Raw genomic sequence first — 20,501 nt, 5'->3', positions numbered from 1 at the left:
TAGAAAGTAAGAAAATATGGGTTAGAAGTAATGGTGTTATGGCTATTAACACTCTAGGGTGTTGTTAGCAAACAGTGTAAAAGTACGACTAGTACATTGGCAATTCCAAATCAGTTATCCAATGTCAATTAGATATTTTAAAAATATCATACATATTTTAAGAATCAAAATTTTAATAAAATGGGGCTAAACGACCAAAGTTACTATGCCTCGGGTTATGACCCCACGGTGTCAAAGACTCATCTGTGGCGAACCGTTGCCACATGTTGTGAGTACTTTGAGAAATCGATCAAATTGGGAGATACGATCCTTGATGTTGGCTGCGGTCCGGGAACCATCACTTGTGATTTTGCGAGATACGTTGGTAAAGATGGTGAAGTTATTGGTATCGAACCAACAAAAGAGCTCATTGATGAAGCTAATCTTCGAAAGCCGCTGGAATTGGATAAGAATGTAAAATTCTCGGTTGCGTCAGCTTACAAAATTCCTTTCGATGATAATACCTTTGATATTGTCCATTGTCACCAAGTGTTGGTGCATTTGGAAGATCCATTGGCGGCTTTGAAAGAAATGAAACGGGTTTGCAAGAAAGGAGGAGTGGTATGCTGCAGGGAGGCCGATTTGGAGATGACGGCGGTATATCCATTGGCGTACATTGATACAGTGGAGTATTACTTCCGAAGAAAGTCTACTGACCAGACTTCTACCGATGGTCGAATGGGGAGAAAACTTCGATCATTGGCGATGATGGCAGGGTTTGATGGGCCCAATGTTAATGGATCAGTAGGAAACTGGACGTATTATAGAGATGATGAGAGAAAATGGTTTGGTGAAATGTTCTTGGGCCGCATAGGGGGATCAAAAGAGAAGTTTATATATGACAGCGATGTATTAAATGACAAAAAAAAGGCAGAGATCATTAGAGGATGGGAAGAATGGATTAAAGATCCTGATGGATGGCTAAATTTCAGTCATGGTCAGATTGTTTGCCGGAAAGCAGATTTGTAAATACTTTGATTTTAATACACCAATAATTGACGATGTAATTTTGGTTTCTTGAAACATTCATAAGTACTGCATGATATGACACAAGAGGCGGTATTGAACTAAATATTTGACATTATACTCCTGCTCATTGCGGAAAACAGTGCATCCAATAATATACGAAGGGGGTAAGGTAACTTTTAGTCGACACTTCTGACCACATTGTAGGCAAAATTTAAAAGAGTAGGCCAAAGATTAACAGAATAGCACTGGCTTATAAGAAAAAGATCTCTAATTTAATAATCTCAATTATTGTAACAAGTTTACGAGATCTCCGGAAAACCACCAGCAACTTGCTAGATGGCTACTGACTCCCCTTTTTAGAAATTTTATTTCGAAGGATAATTAATGCGTCCACAGGGAATGAAACAGCTGAAGTTCTAGAAATGATGGATCTGGTATGAAAGACACCGTGCAATCATAAAATGGTGGTGCTCAGTATCCGTAATTCCGTCCCTAAACTCAAACATTCACGAGCGGAATTTGCGAGTAATCATTGAGGAAAACCATTACACTTGAAGAGTTTGCAACTGCTACAAGCCTGGAAAAACATAATGATAAAACGAGGATTCCCCAAAACCATAAACACAAGATGGGAGGTAGGTATCCCAATGATAAGGTGGATGGGATTGTTTTTTCATTTACCAGTTTCCAGGCTGTATCATTGGTGCCGAACTAATGCATGGAGCTTTAGGCACCGCAGTTTCACAAAAATGACACCAAACAGGGGCACACTCCGAGGTATAAATACCAAGGGCTTTCCCTTTCCCTTCTTGCTAGCAAGTTATGTTTTTTTGCTGCTGGTTTTTGATAGTACGCATATACTCGGGGGTCTTCTTCACTGCTACTGTTTGTTTTTCACTTTTGCTGACACATCCAAACAATGTCCTCTTCTGAAAACAGTACAAGCTTCTATGGAATGCCTCGCAATTCTAACTCTAATTTATCAGTAAATAGCAATACTGGGAATTGTGCTTCTGGTGCTGACAGCAGTTACTTGTATAGCTACTACAATAGCACTACGCAAGGCGGTTCGGAAGTGTGTGACGGCCACTGCCTGCAGAATCCCCACGAAGTGTTCTTGTTGCCCAGTGTCATTGATGGCTCGTTATTGAGGAAGTCAAAGACCATATATGCCTTTGACTAGGTTGCTTTCCATTTTGGTTATTTTTTGTTGTATTATAGCTTCTCTTCTTCCAGAGCTGGTCTCTTGAGTGTCCATTTATAATTCGGTTACAGTGCTTTTCTATATCTATATAATTAGGGGTAAGTGTTATTTATAAAATCACATTTTCACTCCCCTCATATGCTTTCTCATATATGTATATTATCTTCATCATTATGATTCTCTTGATACTTTCTTCTTAGTCAATTATTGTAGTGACACAAACACACCGGGTAACCATCGCAGATCGTGGGCAACAACAAAACTGCCGCTTATGTGAAAGAAGCAGTATTGTGAATTTCCCATTCCCCCAGAAAGAAAGGACCAAGCGCCAAATATCATGAAATTCCAAGGGGCGCTCTTGCCATTGGCTCTCATCAGCTCTGTTGATGCCTTCTCCATCTCAAAAGAAACCATCAAGGCCGGGGTCTTTGACGCTATCCAGGATGTTCAGCAATTTGACCTTTCTAAATACAATCCTTTCCAACAATCTCAAGTAACCGCTGAAGAAGATGATATCCATTATTCCACAGTAAACCAATCTGAATGGCCAATCGATCTTTCTGGTTACGAAAATGATATTGTGATTCGTCTCGCTATGGATCCTAAAACTGTTATGGAGCGTGAAATTATGAAAAACTGCAATAATTGCGATGTATGGTCTAGAAGTCAAACTTTTATGGACATAAAACTTCCAAGAGATGAGCTCCAACCATTACTCGAATCTTCAGAAATTAAGGTAGATGAATATTCTATAATCATTGATGACCTTGCTCAAAAAATTTTTGAGAGTTACCCAAAAAACTTTTTTAATGCCCAAGATGATGATGAGATTGTAGCATTGGATGACGAGCTATTTTTCAAAGAATATAGACCTTTGAAAACAATTTATTCGTGGTTTGACTTGCTTGCAGAAACATATTCTGGGTTTGTTTCTGTCGAGAATTTTGGAACCACCTTTGAAGGTCAGAAATTGAAGGCGTTGTACATTGATACTTCCAGATTCTCTGAAGGCAACAATCCTAACAACAAGACCATCATTATTGCTGCGGGAATCCATGCTAGAGAATGGATTTCTGTGACTTCCGCCAACTATATCATTTTTCAGCTATTAACAAAGTATGGGATATCCAAACCAGAGACCGATTATCTCAATCAATTGAATATTCTAGTGGTACCGGTATTCAACCCTGATGGTTACACTTACAGTTGGACTAATGACAGACTTTGGCGTAAAAACCGTCAAGAGACCTACTTACCAAGATGTTTTGGGATCGACATTGATCACTCCTTTGATTATCGATGGGAGAAAACTGAAGAAACCTCTTGGCCATGTGATGAAGATTACAGTGGAGAAGTTCCAAAGGAAGCCCTTGAGGTGGCACAATTCGAGGAATTTTTGAACTCCTCTAAGGCAAATCATCAACATTTACAACTCTATGGATACATTGATCTTCATTCTTATGCACAAGAAATCTTGTATCCGTACGCCTACAGTTGTGAACACCGTCCAAGAGACGAAGAGAATTTGCTTGAATTGGCCTATGGGTTGTCCAAGGCCATTAGACTTAACTCTGGTAAGAATTACTTGGTGACCCCTGCTTGCAAGGACAAAAATGTCGATTTGACACCGGGTATGGGTAGCGGATCGTCTTTGGATTATTTATACAGTACCGCCATGGCACATTGGGCATTTCAAATTAAATTGAGAGACTCGGGATCTCATGGGTTCTTATTACCTTCCAAGTTCATCAAACCTGTTGGGGAGGAAGTTTATGAAGCAGTCAAATATTTCTTTGATTTTATTTTGGATCCGGAATTGTGATTTTTTTTGAAAAAAATTATATTTTTTACTTTTTTACTTTTTTGTTTGTTTTCTTTTTCACCTTTTGATTCTACTTTGGTTGGCCATATTATTATTTTTTTTTTTTTTTTTTGCTGTTCTTGAATGACAGTGGGGTTAGATTTTTTTTTTCTTCACCATTTATTTTGTGCCTCTTGAATTCTCTTAGTTTAAAATTTGACGGGACGTTGTATTATTCATATTCATTTGAAGTTACGTAAGATTGAAATTTCAAAACTAGGCAACCATCATATCCAAAATTAAATGCCTTATAGGAATTCAAAAATATAAAGAAAAATGAAATCTCCTAGTCGTATCATTCCTGACCGTCAGCTATTATTATTATTATTATTATTATTATTATTACACATGAATAGACATAGCTATTACGAATTGAGTATCCAAAAATAAATTCCAGAAAAGAGAAAAGTCTATTGAGTAAAAAAAAAATATCCTAACTTTTGAGAATAATTAAAAAAGAAGCGAAATAAAGGAGAAAGAAAAGACAAAAACTAAAAGATAAGCGAAACAAATTAAAAGAGAGAAAATAATGAGCAAAAATTGAATATAAAAGTCCAGCTTTTATATAAAGGAATTATTTAAGCCAGTTAATGAAGAGACTGTGGTATGGCTATGGTGGAAACAATTGTGATTACACGTTTTGCCTGAGCTCCAGCAGCATTTGTCGTCAATACGGTGGAAAGCGAGGTTTTTGTAGCCATGACCAGGGAAGACTCTGAAGTTGTTGGTGCCATTCTTTTGGCATTAGCAATTAAAGATGAAGAGGAAGAAGACGCAGTGGAAGTGGAAATTTCTGACAAGTAAGTGGTGGTAGTGGTAGTAGCCGAAGCAGATAACGAGGTGGAAATCGAAGTAGATTGAACAACGGTGACTTCAGTACTTTCCGCAAGATCCGTAGACACAAATACTGTAGGAACATTAGTACCATGAGCAAGCAAAACAGTAAATTTTTCAGTAGATTGGCCAGAAGTAGAAGTAACGGTAGAAGTTTCGGTGACACGAGTGTATTCGGTTGTAGAAACGGTTAAAATGGAAGTGGAGGTGCTAACAAGGGTTTCGGTGGCCAGGGAGACAAATGTACTAAGACTGGTAGAAGTGGCTGAGCTGGTAATGACGGAAGAGGTGACAACTTCGTCTCTTATAATGTTTCTGATCCCGTAAATTTGGTTAAGACCCGTGGTTTTATCGACATTGGTGAACCCACTGGCGGCATCCCATAAGAAAAATCCACCAAAGTTACCAAAAGTTCTGGCATCTGCTGAAGTCTCGTTAACGTATGCGGCAGGTTTTGTGTATCCAGATCCCGATGAAGCAGACATACCAATATACAACTTTAAGTTAGAATTCCCTGCCAAAGTTTGTTGGAAATTCTCCCAAACTTTCCAGTTTTTCTTGAACTTCAGAGCATGGTTAATACCACAAGCGTTGTTGTAATATTGAATAAATGCAAGGTCAACTTTAGCGTTTTTATCTTTCAACAAATTCAAAACGTTCCCATCAGGATATGGGCATTGGGGACAAGCAGAAACAAGTAACGTCTTTGTAGTCCAAAGGCTTCTGAGCTTGGTGACCAACGCCGCCAATCCATTGTCATTACCGTTTTCAATGTCAAAATCAATACCATCAATTTCTGCAGTACCAAATGGCTTGACAGTGGCATTACCGTTAGGATGGAACATGTTGTAGAACACTTCGGCCAAACTTTCCCCTTGGAGATCGTTTTTCAACCCATACTTTCCACGACGGTCATCACCACCAAAACTGAGGAGAACTTTGATCCCTAAACTTTGACATGTCTTTATATCCTCTTCAATCTGGGTGCATGGACCAGGAGAAGCACCACACGCGTTGCCGAAGTTGAAAGAACAAGAGTCAGCGTTCCAGTTATTCAAGAACGAGATCATCATGATATCGGCAGCTCCAGACTTGCAGTAATATCCAAGACTTTTCTGGCCACCACCAGCACCCCAATATAACGCAATATTATGGCCATCGGGTTGGTATGCTGCGTGTACATTATTATTGAAGAGAAGGGATAGCAAAAAGAAACTGAACCAGGCGATCATGATGTTTATATGATTATGTATGATGTAGAATGTTAAATAATTAACATTTCATCAACGGTCCTGACAATAAAGCTTGAAGGAAATCCTCCCATTTATATGACAATGATGGCCATATGGCAGCATTCTTTTCAACAGAGCCTTGATTTCTTCATTCTTATTTTTATTTTTTGTGCTTTCAAGTTGGCCTCGTGCACTAGTGTTATGCACTCTCACCATAATTGCCCTTTGAGAAATCTATGGCATTTTCCTTGATATGCGCGTGTCCACGGAATTCTCCTTGAGTAATGGCACCCGATACTGAAGTATGGGCATAAAATCTATCGTAACAGATACCTATATGTCACTCTTGATATTATTTTGGTTGAATATGCCTTTTTTCTCTCTTCCTGGATTAGGAAGAACAGTATGGCAGGTTGTAGATGGAGAGATATTTCTCCTACTTATTGTTTTCCTCTTGTCTTTGGGGGTGAGAACTTCAATAAAAAAAAGTAGTAAAGCAGAAATAGGATAGAAGGATAAAGTAAATAAGGATCTCATTTAACAATCTACCTGTTGTGATACATTTCCCATTCGGTATTTTTGGGACAATCATTCTAGTACTTGTTCATGGTAGCAAAACTTAGAAGTCCCTCGGGAAAAAAAAAAAAGGTTGCGTAGCAAAAGTCCAAACAATTAAAAGTGATAGAAGTTAGCCATGACTAATTTTCAGTTTTAGTGTAAAGATATCAATATAGAAGAAACACACATGTTGTAAAGAAGGTCTACGCTGAAAAGAATCTTCCCATCAAAATAATGCTGCCGTAGTGCACGTAACCGCTCCAGATTGTTGGAACAAAAAATTCCCACTGATGGATGATGATTTAGGGCAAAAGTGTACCATACGAAACAATAATGAGTTCCTCAATCCCCCCGTTGACAACAATCTATTTTACAGACTTGTCATTTTCTTCTTCTGGTGGAGATGACCCTTCTTCTGTGCCCTTGATTGGGATTGACTCCCAAACATTCAATGTCAACCAAACATTTAGAGGAATGAAGTTGATACCCCCAGGATTACACATTATTCATTTTGCTCAAACATCTTCCAGTGTAAAGTATGGTATTTGTCTCTTTACTAGTCGACAGCTTTTATTGTCGAGATATAATTCCCAGATCGAGGATTTTGAACTAAGGTCTGTAGATGACCAACAACAATTTGAAATGATGACAGAGAGTTTGGGGCATGATTATAATTTCATGGTTGGTTACAACTCAATCATGACAGATGATCGTTGTGTCTCGTGGCTGGTTTTAACTGACCATATAACCGCGTCAATATTGGATAAGGTGATTGTACTTCCCAGAGGTGCAACCAAGAGACTTGGCTGGAAAGTTTGCACGGTCACCAGTTCCACGGAAGAAAATAAAATTTTGCTTTCAGAATTGAAACGAACTACCCCTGACACCGACTATTCCACCCTCATTGATGATTCGGAAAGTTTGTTCAATTTCCCCGCTATAGAAACAAAAATCACCTATCGCCCGAATGCCACCGATTCAGAAAAAACCACCGATTGTCTTGATAAGTCATGGTATTTCGAAAATATCGTGTTGTCTACGCTGGGATTCAAACATTTGCAAGAGTTCTTTGGTCAGTTCCAATTTTGCTATTTAATGGTGTGGCTATTCGGAAATTACGCCGCCGCGAGACAATACAACAACATGTTGAAAGTATATTCAGACTCTAAGCAGTTTATTTCCGACAAACCTACTGATCTACGCAAATTTCTAATGCTACTAGAGCAACAGTTCACCTTGATATCTGAGGAGTATTTCAATTTTGATACAGATATGATCGACGTGAGAAATGTTATTGGGGCCATAAAGTCTTTTCAGTCGATTATTCTGGAGCTAGGTGATAAAAAGACCTATATGAAACGAAGCCTTAATGAAGATTTGATGAAAGTAAAAAATGTTTTGATAGACAGGTTTGAAGATATCAATGAGGATTCGTTTGAGGTTCCCCAAGATTTTGAAGATAATGAAAATTACTTGAAAAACCTCGATGGTAGCTTGCAATATTACATTGATGAAGATGATGAGGATGCCCCTGTCGTGGTTACTGGAATTGAATGGGATGAATGCTGATTTTTTTTTTCAACCAAATGGGTTGTGATTGGCTGTATTCTAACAACTAAATGTATTCTACTAATTTATTATTATTCAAAATGAGCCAGCCCCATGTTTCGCCACTTTCTACATATTTCTAACACCCAAGTTGACAATTGACCTGTGAAATGGGGAGAAAAATGTTGGCTGAAACACGTGAATTATCTCGTGACGTTTTTTTTTTTCTTTTCTTGTTTCTGCTTCTTCTTCTTTGTATAGCGATGAGGTACCTTTATTCTAATGAGTGTTACTATTATAGATATCGTCCAGGATGGTGGTTGAAGAAAGATCAAGAACAACAAGAAAAACAAAAGAGAGCCAGCCGAACCTCCCATCGCCCACACCGCTAATAAAGAAGATTGCCTCGTTGCAGCGGAAACCGGATAAGGATAAGGCGCTAGAAATGCTTCATCGTGTTGCGGTGTCGATCGCCCCGATTATGAGGGAAAACAACTTGAAAGTCGGTCTACTATGCGAGATGTTCCCCAAGAAACAAGAGCTATTGGGACTTAATGTCAACCGAGGCCAAAAAGTGTTGATCCGTCTTCGAGATCATTGGAACGACCGCAAGTTCTTACTGTTTGGGGATATCCTAGGAACCGCATTGCATGAACTAGTCCATAACACTCATGGTCCACATAATAAGGCGTTTTATGATAAACTCGAGCAATTCAAGCAGCGATACCATCAGATAAGCATGAAATCAGCGTATGAAACCACGGGGTACTTCGCCGAGGCGGAAAAGTTGGGAGGCCGAGCAACTCGTAATGAGAACCAGTCACGAATAAATAGATTGAAGCCCACGAAGAGCTATAAGTCGGAAGTAAGAAAGCTTGGGACTAATGACAATAATAATGATAAAGATAAGCGTAGTGCTGCCGGTCCTAAGAAGTCGCTAAGAGAACTTGTGGCGGAGGCAGCGCAGAGAAGGTTACAGGATAATATGTGGTGCGCGGAAGAGGCAGCCCATAAAGAAGAATATGAGCCTGAAGATAGTGAATTGGAAATCGAAGTGGTGAAGGAGATCATCATTTCCACAGAAGAAAATCGCGGATACGTGATTAAGAAGGAGGAAGGAATGACACAGGCCATGTCGGTGAAGGAAGACCGGAAACAGATCATCGACCTTGATTATGAGTCGGACACGGAGACACCTGTCAGAAAGAAGTTGAAGAAGAAGAAAGTGGACCCTCTAGACTCTGTTGAGATCATAGATTTGACCTAGTTTATAGTGGAATGTAATATAAAATTTAATATAAAATGTAATATATTAACGATCGTAATCTTCCGACTCATCAGCAGTTCCATGCGTGATGGGGAAACTTTTTTTTTTTTTTTTTTTTTATCTTCATATATAACAATGTGGGGGGACATCATCACCATACAGTTTGTTTTTTATTTTTTTTTTTTTTTTTTGAGCATTTGGGAAGGTTAGAATACTATTCAAACATCATGGAAGAAACTTCGGCTCCCCTGATAATCAGAGGATCATCTGGTTCTCTCAGTTCGAGCGATGATAAACAAAATATATTAAAAGATTTGAGGGATGGGGTAGTGTTGGTAAGTAAATAATAGCGTTATTGCATTTTATGCATCGAAAGAAATGAAATCACTGACAATTTGTTCCAATCACTAGAGTTTCCGGATCAATAATAGAATCCTTTTACATAATTACATACTTGTGCCCATTGGCTGTGTTCTTGTGCTCTGCATTTTGTATGGGGTCAATATAGTGATCGAGAAGATAAAGATCGAGTTCCCGGCGTCCGTCGCCTTGATGTTGATCTTGTACGTTTTATTATTATTATCGCAAAAGATTTTTGGCAAATTTATCACTTCACACATCATCAAAGTGATCGAGGTTCCAGCAAACTTTGCTCTCAAATGGATCAATTTGTTTTTCATTCCCGCATTTGTGACGTTGCCATTAGCCGATAAGATCACGGTCACGGAAGCGTTCATCATTGCTGCGGTGTTCGTGATCGGGTATCTCGCAATGTTTGTCTCGATGGCATATCTTGTGAAATCATTACAGTTTTTATTGAATCAAACCAGAAGATCTTCAATAGAAGATGCAGAAAGTATTAATGACGAGGTATCTGATGGATTTACCAATGAAGATATTGAATTAACTGACAGATTACGAGGCTCAAGTTTAGAAATCGTGAATCAGTCGGTTGATAATGATATAAACAGTAATATAGAAGAAGGTAAAGATCTCAGGCATGCAAAGAAGAATATTTTCAGTGACTCAAATGCCACCGACAATCGCCGAAGGTCGTCATCGATTGAGCTTCCTGAATCAGCTTTGAACCTTGAAGTGACTGATAGAATGGAAGCCATCGAGCAAGAAGCTAAACAGGAAGAATTACAGCGAGAAAAAATCAACCAATATATTGCCAAGTTACCAAAACGCTCGAGAGCCATTTCTCAAAGAATTATGAAATATTTTGATTGGGGAGTGTATACCACGCTTTTCATTACGGGGATCCCGATTTATTTTGCCTGTGATTATGCATTGCCACTACATCTTGGAATTTCGATCATATTATTCAAAATTGCATTGTTGAGTCCTGCAAAATGGAAGAAAATCCTTCACCCTATTCTTGTTTCGTTCCCATTTATGTTATTGCTAATTTATATCTTTTCATTAATCAAGAAGCAAAGCTTTATTGATAGTATCAGGGCATATAAGACTGGGAGAACCTATTTATATTTGTTCACCACCTCAGTCACCACAAATTGGCCGGGAGCCGGGGATGTTTTATCGGCGATGATGGATATCAGTATTGTTTCTTTGTCATTGCCGATGTTCCACTATCGACAAGATTTAAAGAAACACTACATTGTGTTTATCCCCCCGATCGTCATCTGTTCTGCTGCGTCGTTTTTCATTTATCCTCCACTTTGCCACGCGATTTCCATTGCTCCTTCCAGATCGCTTGGTTTTGTAGGGAGATCGGTGACTCTTGCTCTAGGAACCCCGCTTATCAAGTCTCTTGGAGGGAGTATCCCGTTGATGTCGGTGAGTACTATCTTATCGGGGATTTTGGGGGTGTTGTGCGGAGATTCGATGCTCAAGTTTTTAGGGATTAAAGATGATGATTACATCACCATCGGGGTGACCTTGGGGTTGAACTGTGGTGCGATATCTACGGCACATTTATTGATCAACAACCCCAGGGCTGCTGCCATTAGTTCGCTTTCGTTCTCGATCTTTGGGACGATCATGGTGATCATGGCGGCAATCACCCCGTTGGCAAGGGTGGTGCAGCACTGGGCTGGACTATAGAGTGTGTTTTATTTGTATTTATTTATCTATTAATCTGCTAAGTTGTGTATAACATATCTGTTGTAATATATCCATGGCAATATGGTGTAGATGTGAGATATATACCACCAGTGTGGTAAATATAATATGAGCCCCCCACCCAAGCGACACCCCCCGGGGGTGGCATTTTTTTTTGTGACGATTTTTTTTTTTTATTGTGTGGGAACGGTTAGCCAAGAATACTTTCTTGATTGACGGACACATATACCCCAAAACAGCTCCACACACACACATAAGAAGGTGGTTGACTCTTGGACCATAGACCATTATCACCACAGAAGGGGAACTAATCAGTAACTGCTGGCACACACTCACGTACATGTATATACACATACATATATATATATATTTATCTTTTAAATATATATATATATAGTTCTATATATATGCGCAACACACTGCGCCCATCAATAATGAAGAAGTCGATGTCCAGTCTTCTTCCATCAAAGACCAACAGCGTCCTATCGAATTTTTCCAAGAACTTGTTTTTCCAGAACCTTAATGCCATCGATGAGTTCTACATTGTCCTCGACAACCCCCATAAGGTTTACCATCCAGGCGACTACATCACAGGGTCGGTGAGTCTCGTGGTAAAGAAACCATTAGTGAACATCCTTCTATCATTATCCATCAACGGAATTATCAAGACCAATGGGGGAAGCAAAGGTATCACAAATAAAAAGGCCAAATTGTTCTCTGTATCGATATACTTGTACGGGGACAACCATGCCGACAAAGTGACGGGTCTTTCCAAAGGCGAACATCGCTTTCCTTTTTCCATAAAACTACCAAGAAAAAATATCTTTTCCAGTATAACATTTGAAAAAGGTTCCATTTCATATTCCCTCAAAGCTCATCTCCATTTAAAATCCACTCAAGCTTCTTCGTCATCACCATCACCTTCATCATCGTCATCATTATCATCATCGCCGGCATCTTTAACATATTCTTCACCATTACGCGATTCACAGCGACCTTCCAAATCATCGGTTGATGATCAACAAAAATCTCGAAAACTGGGAAGTAATAACAATAACAATAACAATAATAATAATAATAATAATAATCATAATCATAATCATAATGGTCGATTCAAGTTCTCTATTAGCAAGAAGGTTGAAGGTTTTAATACCTCGCGAAATACCCATATTAATACTCCTGATTCTAAAAAATCACTGACAACAAAAGACCTTGACACCATTGCCAAATGCGAAAAAAACATCACTATTAAATGTCCTATAAATGTGAATAAATTCCCACAGCCCAAACCTAGTGTGTTGATAGTGAAGAGCCCTCAAAAAAAATTCCTTAAGAACTTATCCCTGTCATCGACGGTGAATTCTCTGAACTCGGTTAGAAGTTCCAACAGTAATGGAAGCAGTGACAACAATACCAATGCAAATGGCGAAAATGATTCTAATTCCTCGATCCTCAATAATATTTCCGGTACTTTATTCACCTCCAAAGCGTTTAATAGCTCATCCTCGACCTTGAACCATGCCACCATCAAAATGGTGATAAAAACGCAATCTATCGCGTACTTGGCCAATGATTTGGTCCCTATCCAAATCCGTTTGCAGCATATCAAAAACGTGAAGTCACTAAATGGGATCATTATTACTTTGATCAGAATATGCAAAATCGACAATAGCCCAGAAGGGGGGATTTTATCTTTCCGAAAAGATTTGGCACAGGTGGTCAAACCATTATACATTGATCCTTCATCTTTGGAATTTGAAGTGAATACTAATATAAAGATCCCCTTTGACTCGTTTCCAACAATTCGTGGAGCTCCATTGATTAGTTTTGAATATTACATCGAGGTAGTGGCGAATCTCAGCAGTAAAAATCATTCCCTGACCTTTGATGGAACCAATGAATACTCTCCAGATTTGAAATCTAAGGAGGCGTCATCTAAGTACTCAAGCAAATCGTCGAAAAGTCACCAAAATGGCAAAGTAATTGATAATGATGATGACAAGAAATTTGAGAGAAGGGATTACGATCAAGAAATTATCAATGTTGATAAATTAAAGAGACTAAAGAATGTGATATCTCTTAATAGAAGGATAATTATTGGTACTGAAAGATCAGAAGTTCCTAATAATAATGACGCGTCTAGCGTTGCCGAGGTAGAAGGAAATGACGGTCCTGTGCCAATTCTAGGAACCCGTGAAGATGGTGATGAGATTCTTAGAGTTGATTCTCTCACCTCATCTAACTTGGACAGAAACTCTCCGGATAACCGAATGAGAGAATCTCCAGATTACAATACTGCAGGAGAAATTCATAATATTGGATCTTCAAATGACGCTATACATAGCCCAAGTAACTTTGACGTTGACCTCCCACCACCTCCGCCATTGCTACCTCCAATAGCATACGAGAATTTACAGGCAGACTCGCCACTATCTGAAAAGGAACGGGTGAGACTTCATGAGGAATCTCTACTTCCGTCTGAACCTCCGCTGATGTTTACTGATGAGCCGCCAAATGTCTTATCAGATGGTGACAGATTGATTGATTCAGCTTCTAGTGTTCCCCTTGTTCCGGTGCTTGAAGAGTCTGGAAATGAAGAAGGGTATCTCAATGGATCTGACACGAATGTGCCTTATACCATTATGGGTCCTTCCACTGATCGTCCTTATAAATCCGATTATTGCAACGGCGTACGTTCAAACCCAGGGTTTGAAAACAATATAATAAATTCATTATCTATCAATGATGATAGTGTCAGAAATAATGCGGCCAATGGAGATATCCAACGTGATGACTCAGAAGATGATGGGTATTCAGTTACAAATGTCTTGAGAAAAGAGGTCATTGACTTTGTTCCTCAGTATGAACCGGCAATGACATCAACTAATACGTCAATATCATCGGTAACATCGACCATGGCGAATGGCGATGCAGTTTCAGCCCACACAGGGTCTCAAGTGACAATCACCAACGATGAAACTGGTAAACATAATAGTACAGTTGCAGACAGGTAGTAGCCACGGTAACTGAAAGAAAAGCAACCTCTCAGACGATGATGCGATTTACTCCCCCTTTTTTGTTTTTTACTTTTATTTTCTTTTTTTTTTTCTGTTGATTCTTTCTATATTGGTTGATGAAAGATTCTTTATCTGTTTTATATGTGGCTTGGTTATCGATTTTTTTATTTTTGCACTTTTGATCTCCCATACCCAAGATCACTGGCTTACTTTTGCATGATATTCAACATACCTTTTTTTTTTTCTTTCTTTCTTGTTGATTCTATTGTGTTTCATCAAAGGATATTCAAGGGACTTCGACTAGGAAATTTCTTTTGAGTAATAGATAATGTAAGATCGGAAGAATCAAATCTTTTTATTTTCTCTGAACTTGTGACTCTTCTTCAAAATTTCTTGAATTAATTTATATCTATATTCTCACAATTTGCACTCCCTATACATCTACGAAGGTTATATTGTTATCAGAACATTATTCCTGGTTTCTCTATTCGCACGCACCGATGTTGGGTGTTTTTTTTTTTCTTGCTTGTAGCATAAAAGGTGACATCTCATCACCGTCCTGTCAATAACACCATAATTAGGAAAGTTATACAGCCACATATATATTTTATAACTAGCAGAAAAAGAAAAAAAGGAAAATGGTTTATGAGAAAGAACTTTTGATTGCCCAATTGGCAGTACAAAGAGCAGCAATTGCTTCTAAATTGATCCTTAAAGATTACAGTAAACTTTATGCCTCGAAAACCATCACCAAAGAAGATCATTCGCCAGTGACCATTGCTGATTTTGCAGTACAATCAATCATAATATCGTCGATCACCCAGTTTTTCCCTAATGACAAGTTTATGGCCGAGGAGTCTTCGGATGATTTGGAAACCAGAAAAGACTTGGTCTCGCTAATTTTGAAGTATTGCAAACAGACCGATATCGAGTTCAGACAACGGAATTTGCACCAGTTTCAATTCGAGCCGATTGTCGAAGGATCGCAAATCATTGAAAGTTTGAATAAAGGTGGGTACGAAGGGGGCAAAGATGCCCGGTTTTGGGTGTTGGATCCCATCGATGGGACAAAAGGGTTTTTAAGAAACGACCAGTTTGCATTATGTTTATCGTTGATGGTTAGCAATAAGATCAGGGTGGGGATCAATGGATGTCCTAACTTGCCGGTGAATATTAAGAAGATCATCGAGACCCACGATTTTGGTAAATCCAACTTCAATTTGAATGATTACTTGAAACAAAACCCAAGTACTGCCAAAGGGTTGTTGTTCACCGCGATGGAAAACAAGGGATCATACGTCCAAGAGTTGTTTGAAGATATCAAGGCGCCATTTGATCTGCAAACTGAAAGAATTTTCATGAATAACAATTTGCCATCGATCAAGGAAAACGTTATTGTAGAAGGGGTAGAGACCAAGCATTCGGATCATGAGCTGCAGTCACAAATTAAGAAACTTTTGGGGATCTCTCCTAACAGAACTGTGAACTTGGACTCACAGTGTAAATATAGCTTGTTGGCGTACGGGGTTGCCAATATGTACTTGAGATTGCCATTCAGTATGGGTTATCGTGAGAAAATCTGGGATCACTCATCAGGGTATTTGTTGGTTAAAGAGAGTGGTGGGGTGGCTACAGATATGAACGGGGTTGACTTGGACTTCACTCGTGGGCGATACTTGGAATCAAAGGGAATTATTGCTGGAAGCAAACAATTCCATGGACAGTTTATTCTGGCAGTGAAGGAGCTGGTAAAGTTGTGATGGCAATTTCTTTTGAAATTGCGCACACTGGAATGGAACTTTAGCAATTTCTGATAATATCAAAAATACATCATTATAATTATTAATCCTATTATCAACTATATCTTCCCTAATATACCTTGTTGTTCTCAGATAATAATAAGCAATTATCATGTTGTATTGTGTAGTGTCGTTAAATACCAGGGGCCCTACACCCTCATTAAAAGTTATGTTCCCCTGTCGCTCTCTTTTTTTTTTTTCTTCCTTTGTTTTCCTTGGGCTTATACAGAGAGTACTGACAACCAAACGAGAAGGAGGCTTTATAACGCTCTTATTTCATTTTTGTTCTGAATTGTTTTCTGCTGACAAAGTTTTCTCTGTTTCTTTACTTTCCCCTTTTTTAAAAAAAAAAAATATCTCACTGCCCTTCCTCTGGCCACGTACGCTGCACACAGTAGAATGAACTAGATCAAGGAAACATCATGTTCCATACACCTCCAATCAACCCTGAGCGATCTCAATTATCAACCACAGCGACCCTTGAGTCGTATACTAAACAAGACTATCAGGAGGAAGAAATAGTAAAAATGGGAAAAGAAAATGGTGTAATAGCGACGTCTCCCACCGTTAGCACTGCCTCACCAGTGACACAAACAATCGAGGACCCTATCTCAGTTGAAGACTCTTCTGGCATCAACTCATCAAATGACAACAAGATTCAGCCACCGAGTAGTGCCACTAATGAAGCTGTCACTGCTGCTACCACTCCTGTATCGCTTACAGATACCAAGGAAGAGAAACACGCCCATCAAATTACGCTTGAGTATACGAGAGACCTTAAAACGGTGAACCTACCATCGAAATTACTGGAATCGATCGATATCTTTTTACGAGATTTACAAGCCCCAAAATATTCAAAGCCATTGTCGACGGATCAAGTGGCAGGGCTATTCCAACAGTTTTATCATAAATTTGAGGCTCGAGCGTTGACGTACCTTACCGCAAAAGAGACCGATGAGGCAGTGATTGGGAAAATCCACAATGATTATATCGAACATATGGAAGCTACACTCTGTGGTAACCAGCTTATCTTTCACAAAATATACCAGAACAATTTGGATGATTTGAAGATCCAATTGAAAATCTATGAAAAGTCGTTTGTATTACGAAACATTATCCATTTGAAACTCGAACAATTAGATTTTGATATGGAGAAGTTTGGAAACGGATTTAGTGAGGCAACCTTCCAAAATGATTTAGCCCAAATTGAAAAATCATTTAATATGTCTAATTATTTGAAAAGCCCGTTGGAAAAATTGTTGATTATCTCCAACTCCTTTGATAAATTGATCAAATTGATATATAAATATCAAAATGGTGGTGAATCTTGTCCAAATACGTCATCTGGCTACATCAATGCCGACATTGCTTTGCCGATATTTATTTATTTTATCGTCCATAAGCATGTGGAGAACTTGTTTCTTAATTTCAAATATATCAAAAGATTTAGAAACAGCAATTTCTGGATGAAGGATCTTGGAGGGGGTTATTCGTATGATATTACCAACGTCGAGGCGTTATTGACGTTTATCATTAACTTGGACTATCAAAGAGACTTGAATCTCGATGATGACGAATTGAAACGGATGTTCAACAAATTTAAACTGGGTGATAAGCACGATGATAAAGATCACACTTTTAATGAATTGAAAGAATCAAAGCAACTAGACCCGCCAAAACGCTCGAAGCTCAATAATAAAAACTATAACGAAAAGAAGAAGGTAGTTGAAGAGCTCGAGCAGTTCAATGATGAGGATGCCAATATCACATTTTTCGATAATTTAACATTCTCTGATTTACAGAAGCTTTTATCACCACTTGATCTACCATTATTTCAAGATGTTTCGATTCCTCAAACTCAAGATCCAACTACTTCATCCACCAACAGACCTAATCGCCCAAAATCAAATTCCATGACCTTTATCAAAAATACGGTACAAGAATCATTATCATATTATCACAATAGCATCAGCCCATCTTCTACAAACTCTTCCAATAGCGCGCGTCCAGCGCCAATTATGAGACAGGGAAGTCTATCGTTTTTCAATAATGTCGAAAATTCCGGAGGTAATTCTAAACCATTGACATTATCTGAAGTTTCTAGTGGGCTTGTGATGAATGTGGCGGACCAAGGATTGAAAAACTTAAGTTCAGCATTTGACAACTCATTAAAATTCCTTGGTAATAAAATAGCTTCACAAAACACTAACAATGATAATGGCGGTCCCGATTTAAATCCCAGCAATGTAGCGGGTAGTGGGGTTTCATTGAGCAGCATGTTGAGTGGGGGAAGAAGCAGATCGAATTCTGGTAATAGTTTTATGTCCAACTCAAGAAATAGATCTAATTCGACCCTCAACAATGTTTTTTCGGCAACCAATAGCATTCAAACGATTGCTGAAGCTGAAATAACCGAAGGAGTTATTTCTTCAAAAGTTGATTCTTCGAGTACCCCGGACCACAATGGACAGCCGCCACCGCTGCTGCATTCTCATCCATTGAATAAATTTATTCGTTGGAGAAGCTTTTCTAGTTCAAACTTACCAATATCACCATCAAGTTCCACCACGTTCCCAATCCTGGCCGGTAATGATGTCAATTCTATTGGATCAGCAGATAGTAATTCGGGGGCAGGAACTTCTGGAACTGGCTTGTTTATATCGTCGCCATCGAGCAAGAAGGTATCGCCAAAGCTTTTTTCAGGCACCACTGTCGCGCCGAAACAAGGTGGTGACGATGGTAACGATCTTACAATAACAAACACTAATCAGATAGAAAAGAATGCAGAAAGCTTCAAAAAGATGGACAAGCCATTCGATGAAATGACGATGAAGGAGTTGAAGCAGTTGTATGAGGACTATAATCTTTTGGTGGGTTACATTTCTTGAAGATTTCATACTAGCCATTTAGATGAAAACACGATCGATTCCTTTTGGTTTTTTGAATTGGAAATTCAATTCTTTTTTTTTTTTTTTCTTTATCCCTTTTTCTTTTTTTTTTTTTTAGTTGATTCTCTAATGCATTGTATAACTATTTATCATCGCTTTTTCAAGCATATACTTCCAATGAGCCACACCATTGACACATGCGCCGAACAAAATCCTTCGTTCCAGTGTTTAGTAGTTCACATAAGTTTTTTCCTCATTTATCACCTTAAACCTCTATCTATAGATAAATTCCGATTTCAGTGGGCAAAATTGATCACAAAATACATAGTTATTAACGGTGATAACGTGGGGAATCGCGTATAATAATAATACATGTTCTAGATGACTTCTTTAGCTACTATGTGACTATTGAGGTACAATTTTCTTTCTCGTGTAGTAACACGTATATCATACTGAAGACCTATGTAATAATTTTGCTGCGTCGGTAGATACTAACGTGGTTATTTGCAAAAAAGAAAAGAATAGGTGGTTAAATAAGAATGGGGTTTAGCGTCAGCCTAAAACTTTGTTGTATATAAACAAGTTTCTACCGATCAAAAAAATATGGAATTGGCATATATATATATATATATATGAATGAACAACTCAAGTTACATCAAGAGGTTTAGAAAGCTCAGGATTTGAATAGTAACAACCATGACTATACTAGGGGAGAAGAACTGGCGAGTATTATAAACATTGTAGCCGTTTTATCGTCATCCAGTGTTGCGGTCATTGACGCAAATTTGCAAAAATCAGCCCAAAGACATTAGTATTTTGCCACTAACATTTCGAAGTTCGGGTTAGTGTGAATGGTGCGGTTTGGAATAATGCACCGTAACAAAGGCGCACGATGGATTTATCTTACAAAATCGCTTGTGCCAAACGTGACAGCCACGAATACATCGCGATGAAACATTGGTTGGCTTTCGCAAGCGGGAAAGTAGATTTTGAGAGACCACCAAACAATAAAGTAAAGAATGTGAATAAAAAAAAAAAAAAAAAAAGGAAAATCACGAGCTTCACTTGGGGTTAATTGGATGGTTGAAATTTGGGATGGGCCAGATTGGCCCATTTGCCCCCAATTAATGGAAAAGGCTTCCACTGCATGAGGTGGCCAGGCCTCGGGAATATTTTAATATTCCTTGGAAATGCTGACAG

The 20,501-nt window shown here is 38.6% G+C and overlaps 10 protein-coding genes across 10 annotated transcripts; 9 read left to right on the top strand and 1 right to left on the bottom strand. All coding sequences in view use genetic code 12, as the record gives it.

Moving 5' to 3' along the window:
- Positions 1–180: 180 nt before the first annotated feature.
- Positions 181–1,008, top strand: DASC09_024240 (uncharacterized protein; the record flags this gene model as incomplete). Its single annotated transcript, XM_064996027.1, has 1 exon — positions 181–1,008. One exon carries the CDS (start codon positions 181–183, stop codon positions 1,006–1,008), a length of 828 nt encoding a protein of 275 aa, XP_064852099.1.
- A 919-nt stretch (positions 1,009–1,927) lies between these two features.
- Positions 1,928–2,191, top strand: DASC09_024230 (uncharacterized protein; the record flags this gene model as incomplete). The annotated part of the gene is made up of 1 exon (XM_064996026.1): positions 1,928–2,191. The coding sequence occupies one exon, from the start codon at positions 1,928–1,930 to the stop codon at positions 2,189–2,191; it is 264 nt and encodes an 87-aa protein (XP_064852098.1).
- Positions 2,192–2,549: 358 nt separating this feature from the next.
- Positions 2,550–4,034, top strand: ECM14 (putative metallocarboxypeptidase; the record flags this gene model as incomplete). The annotated part of the gene is made up of 1 exon (XM_064996025.1): positions 2,550–4,034. The coding sequence occupies one exon, from the start codon at positions 2,550–2,552 to the stop codon at positions 4,032–4,034; it is 1,485 nt and encodes a 494-aa protein (XP_064852097.1).
- A 626-nt stretch (positions 4,035–4,660) lies between these two features.
- On the bottom strand, positions 4,661–6,139 carry DASC09_024210 (uncharacterized protein; the record flags this gene model as incomplete). Its single annotated transcript, XM_064996024.1, has 1 exon — positions 4,661–6,139. The coding sequence occupies one exon, from the start codon at positions 6,137–6,139 to the stop codon at positions 4,661–4,663; it is 1,479 nt and encodes a 492-aa protein (XP_064852096.1).
- An 891-nt stretch (positions 6,140–7,030) lies between these two features.
- Positions 7,031–8,266, top strand: AAR2 (U5 snRNP complex subunit AAR2; the record flags this gene model as incomplete). Its single annotated transcript, XM_064996023.1, has 1 exon — positions 7,031–8,266. The coding sequence occupies one exon, from the start codon at positions 7,031–7,033 to the stop codon at positions 8,264–8,266; it is 1,236 nt and encodes a 411-aa protein (XP_064852095.1).
- Positions 8,267–8,558: 292 nt separating this feature from the next.
- On the top strand, positions 8,559–9,512 carry WSS1 (metalloendopeptidase WSS1; the record flags this gene model as incomplete). Its single annotated transcript, XM_064996022.1, has 1 exon — positions 8,559–9,512. The coding sequence occupies one exon, from the start codon at positions 8,559–8,561 to the stop codon at positions 9,510–9,512; it is 954 nt and encodes a 317-aa protein (XP_064852094.1).
- A 227-nt stretch (positions 9,513–9,739) lies between these two features.
- DASC09_024180 (uncharacterized protein) lies at positions 9,740–11,579 on the top strand (the record flags this gene model as incomplete). Its single annotated transcript, XM_064996021.1, has 2 exons — positions 9,740–9,847; positions 9,924–11,579. The coding sequence occupies 2 exons, from the start codon at positions 9,740–9,742 to the stop codon at positions 11,577–11,579; spliced, it is 1,764 nt and encodes a 587-aa protein (XP_064852093.1).
- Positions 11,580–12,031: 452 nt separating this feature from the next.
- RIM8 (Rim8p) lies at positions 12,032–14,611 on the top strand (the record flags this gene model as incomplete). Its single annotated transcript, XM_064996020.1, has 1 exon — positions 12,032–14,611. The coding sequence occupies one exon, from the start codon at positions 12,032–12,034 to the stop codon at positions 14,609–14,611; it is 2,580 nt and encodes an 859-aa protein (XP_064852092.1).
- A 641-nt stretch (positions 14,612–15,252) lies between these two features.
- MET22 (3'(2'),5'-bisphosphate nucleotidase) lies at positions 15,253–16,374 on the top strand (the record flags this gene model as incomplete). Its single annotated transcript, XM_064996019.1, has 1 exon — positions 15,253–16,374. One exon carries the CDS (start codon positions 15,253–15,255, stop codon positions 16,372–16,374), a length of 1,122 nt encoding a protein of 373 aa, XP_064852091.1.
- A 461-nt stretch (positions 16,375–16,835) lies between these two features.
- DASC09_024150 (guanine nucleotide exchange factor MUK1) lies at positions 16,836–19,301 on the top strand (the record flags this gene model as incomplete). Its single annotated transcript, XM_064996018.1, has 1 exon — positions 16,836–19,301. The coding sequence occupies one exon, from the start codon at positions 16,836–16,838 to the stop codon at positions 19,299–19,301; it is 2,466 nt and encodes an 821-aa protein (XP_064852090.1).
- Positions 19,302–20,501: the final 1,200 nt, after the last annotated feature.

This window comes from Saccharomycopsis crataegensis (assembly GCF_037102585.1).
Source record: "Saccharomycopsis crataegensis DNA, jcf7180000000075, whole genome shotgun sequence".
In the NCBI taxonomy this organism is placed as follows: Eukaryota; Fungi; Ascomycota; class Saccharomycetes; order Ascoideales; family Saccharomycopsidaceae; genus Saccharomycopsis; species Saccharomycopsis crataegensis.
This window is presented reverse-complemented; position numbering and strand designations above follow the sequence as displayed.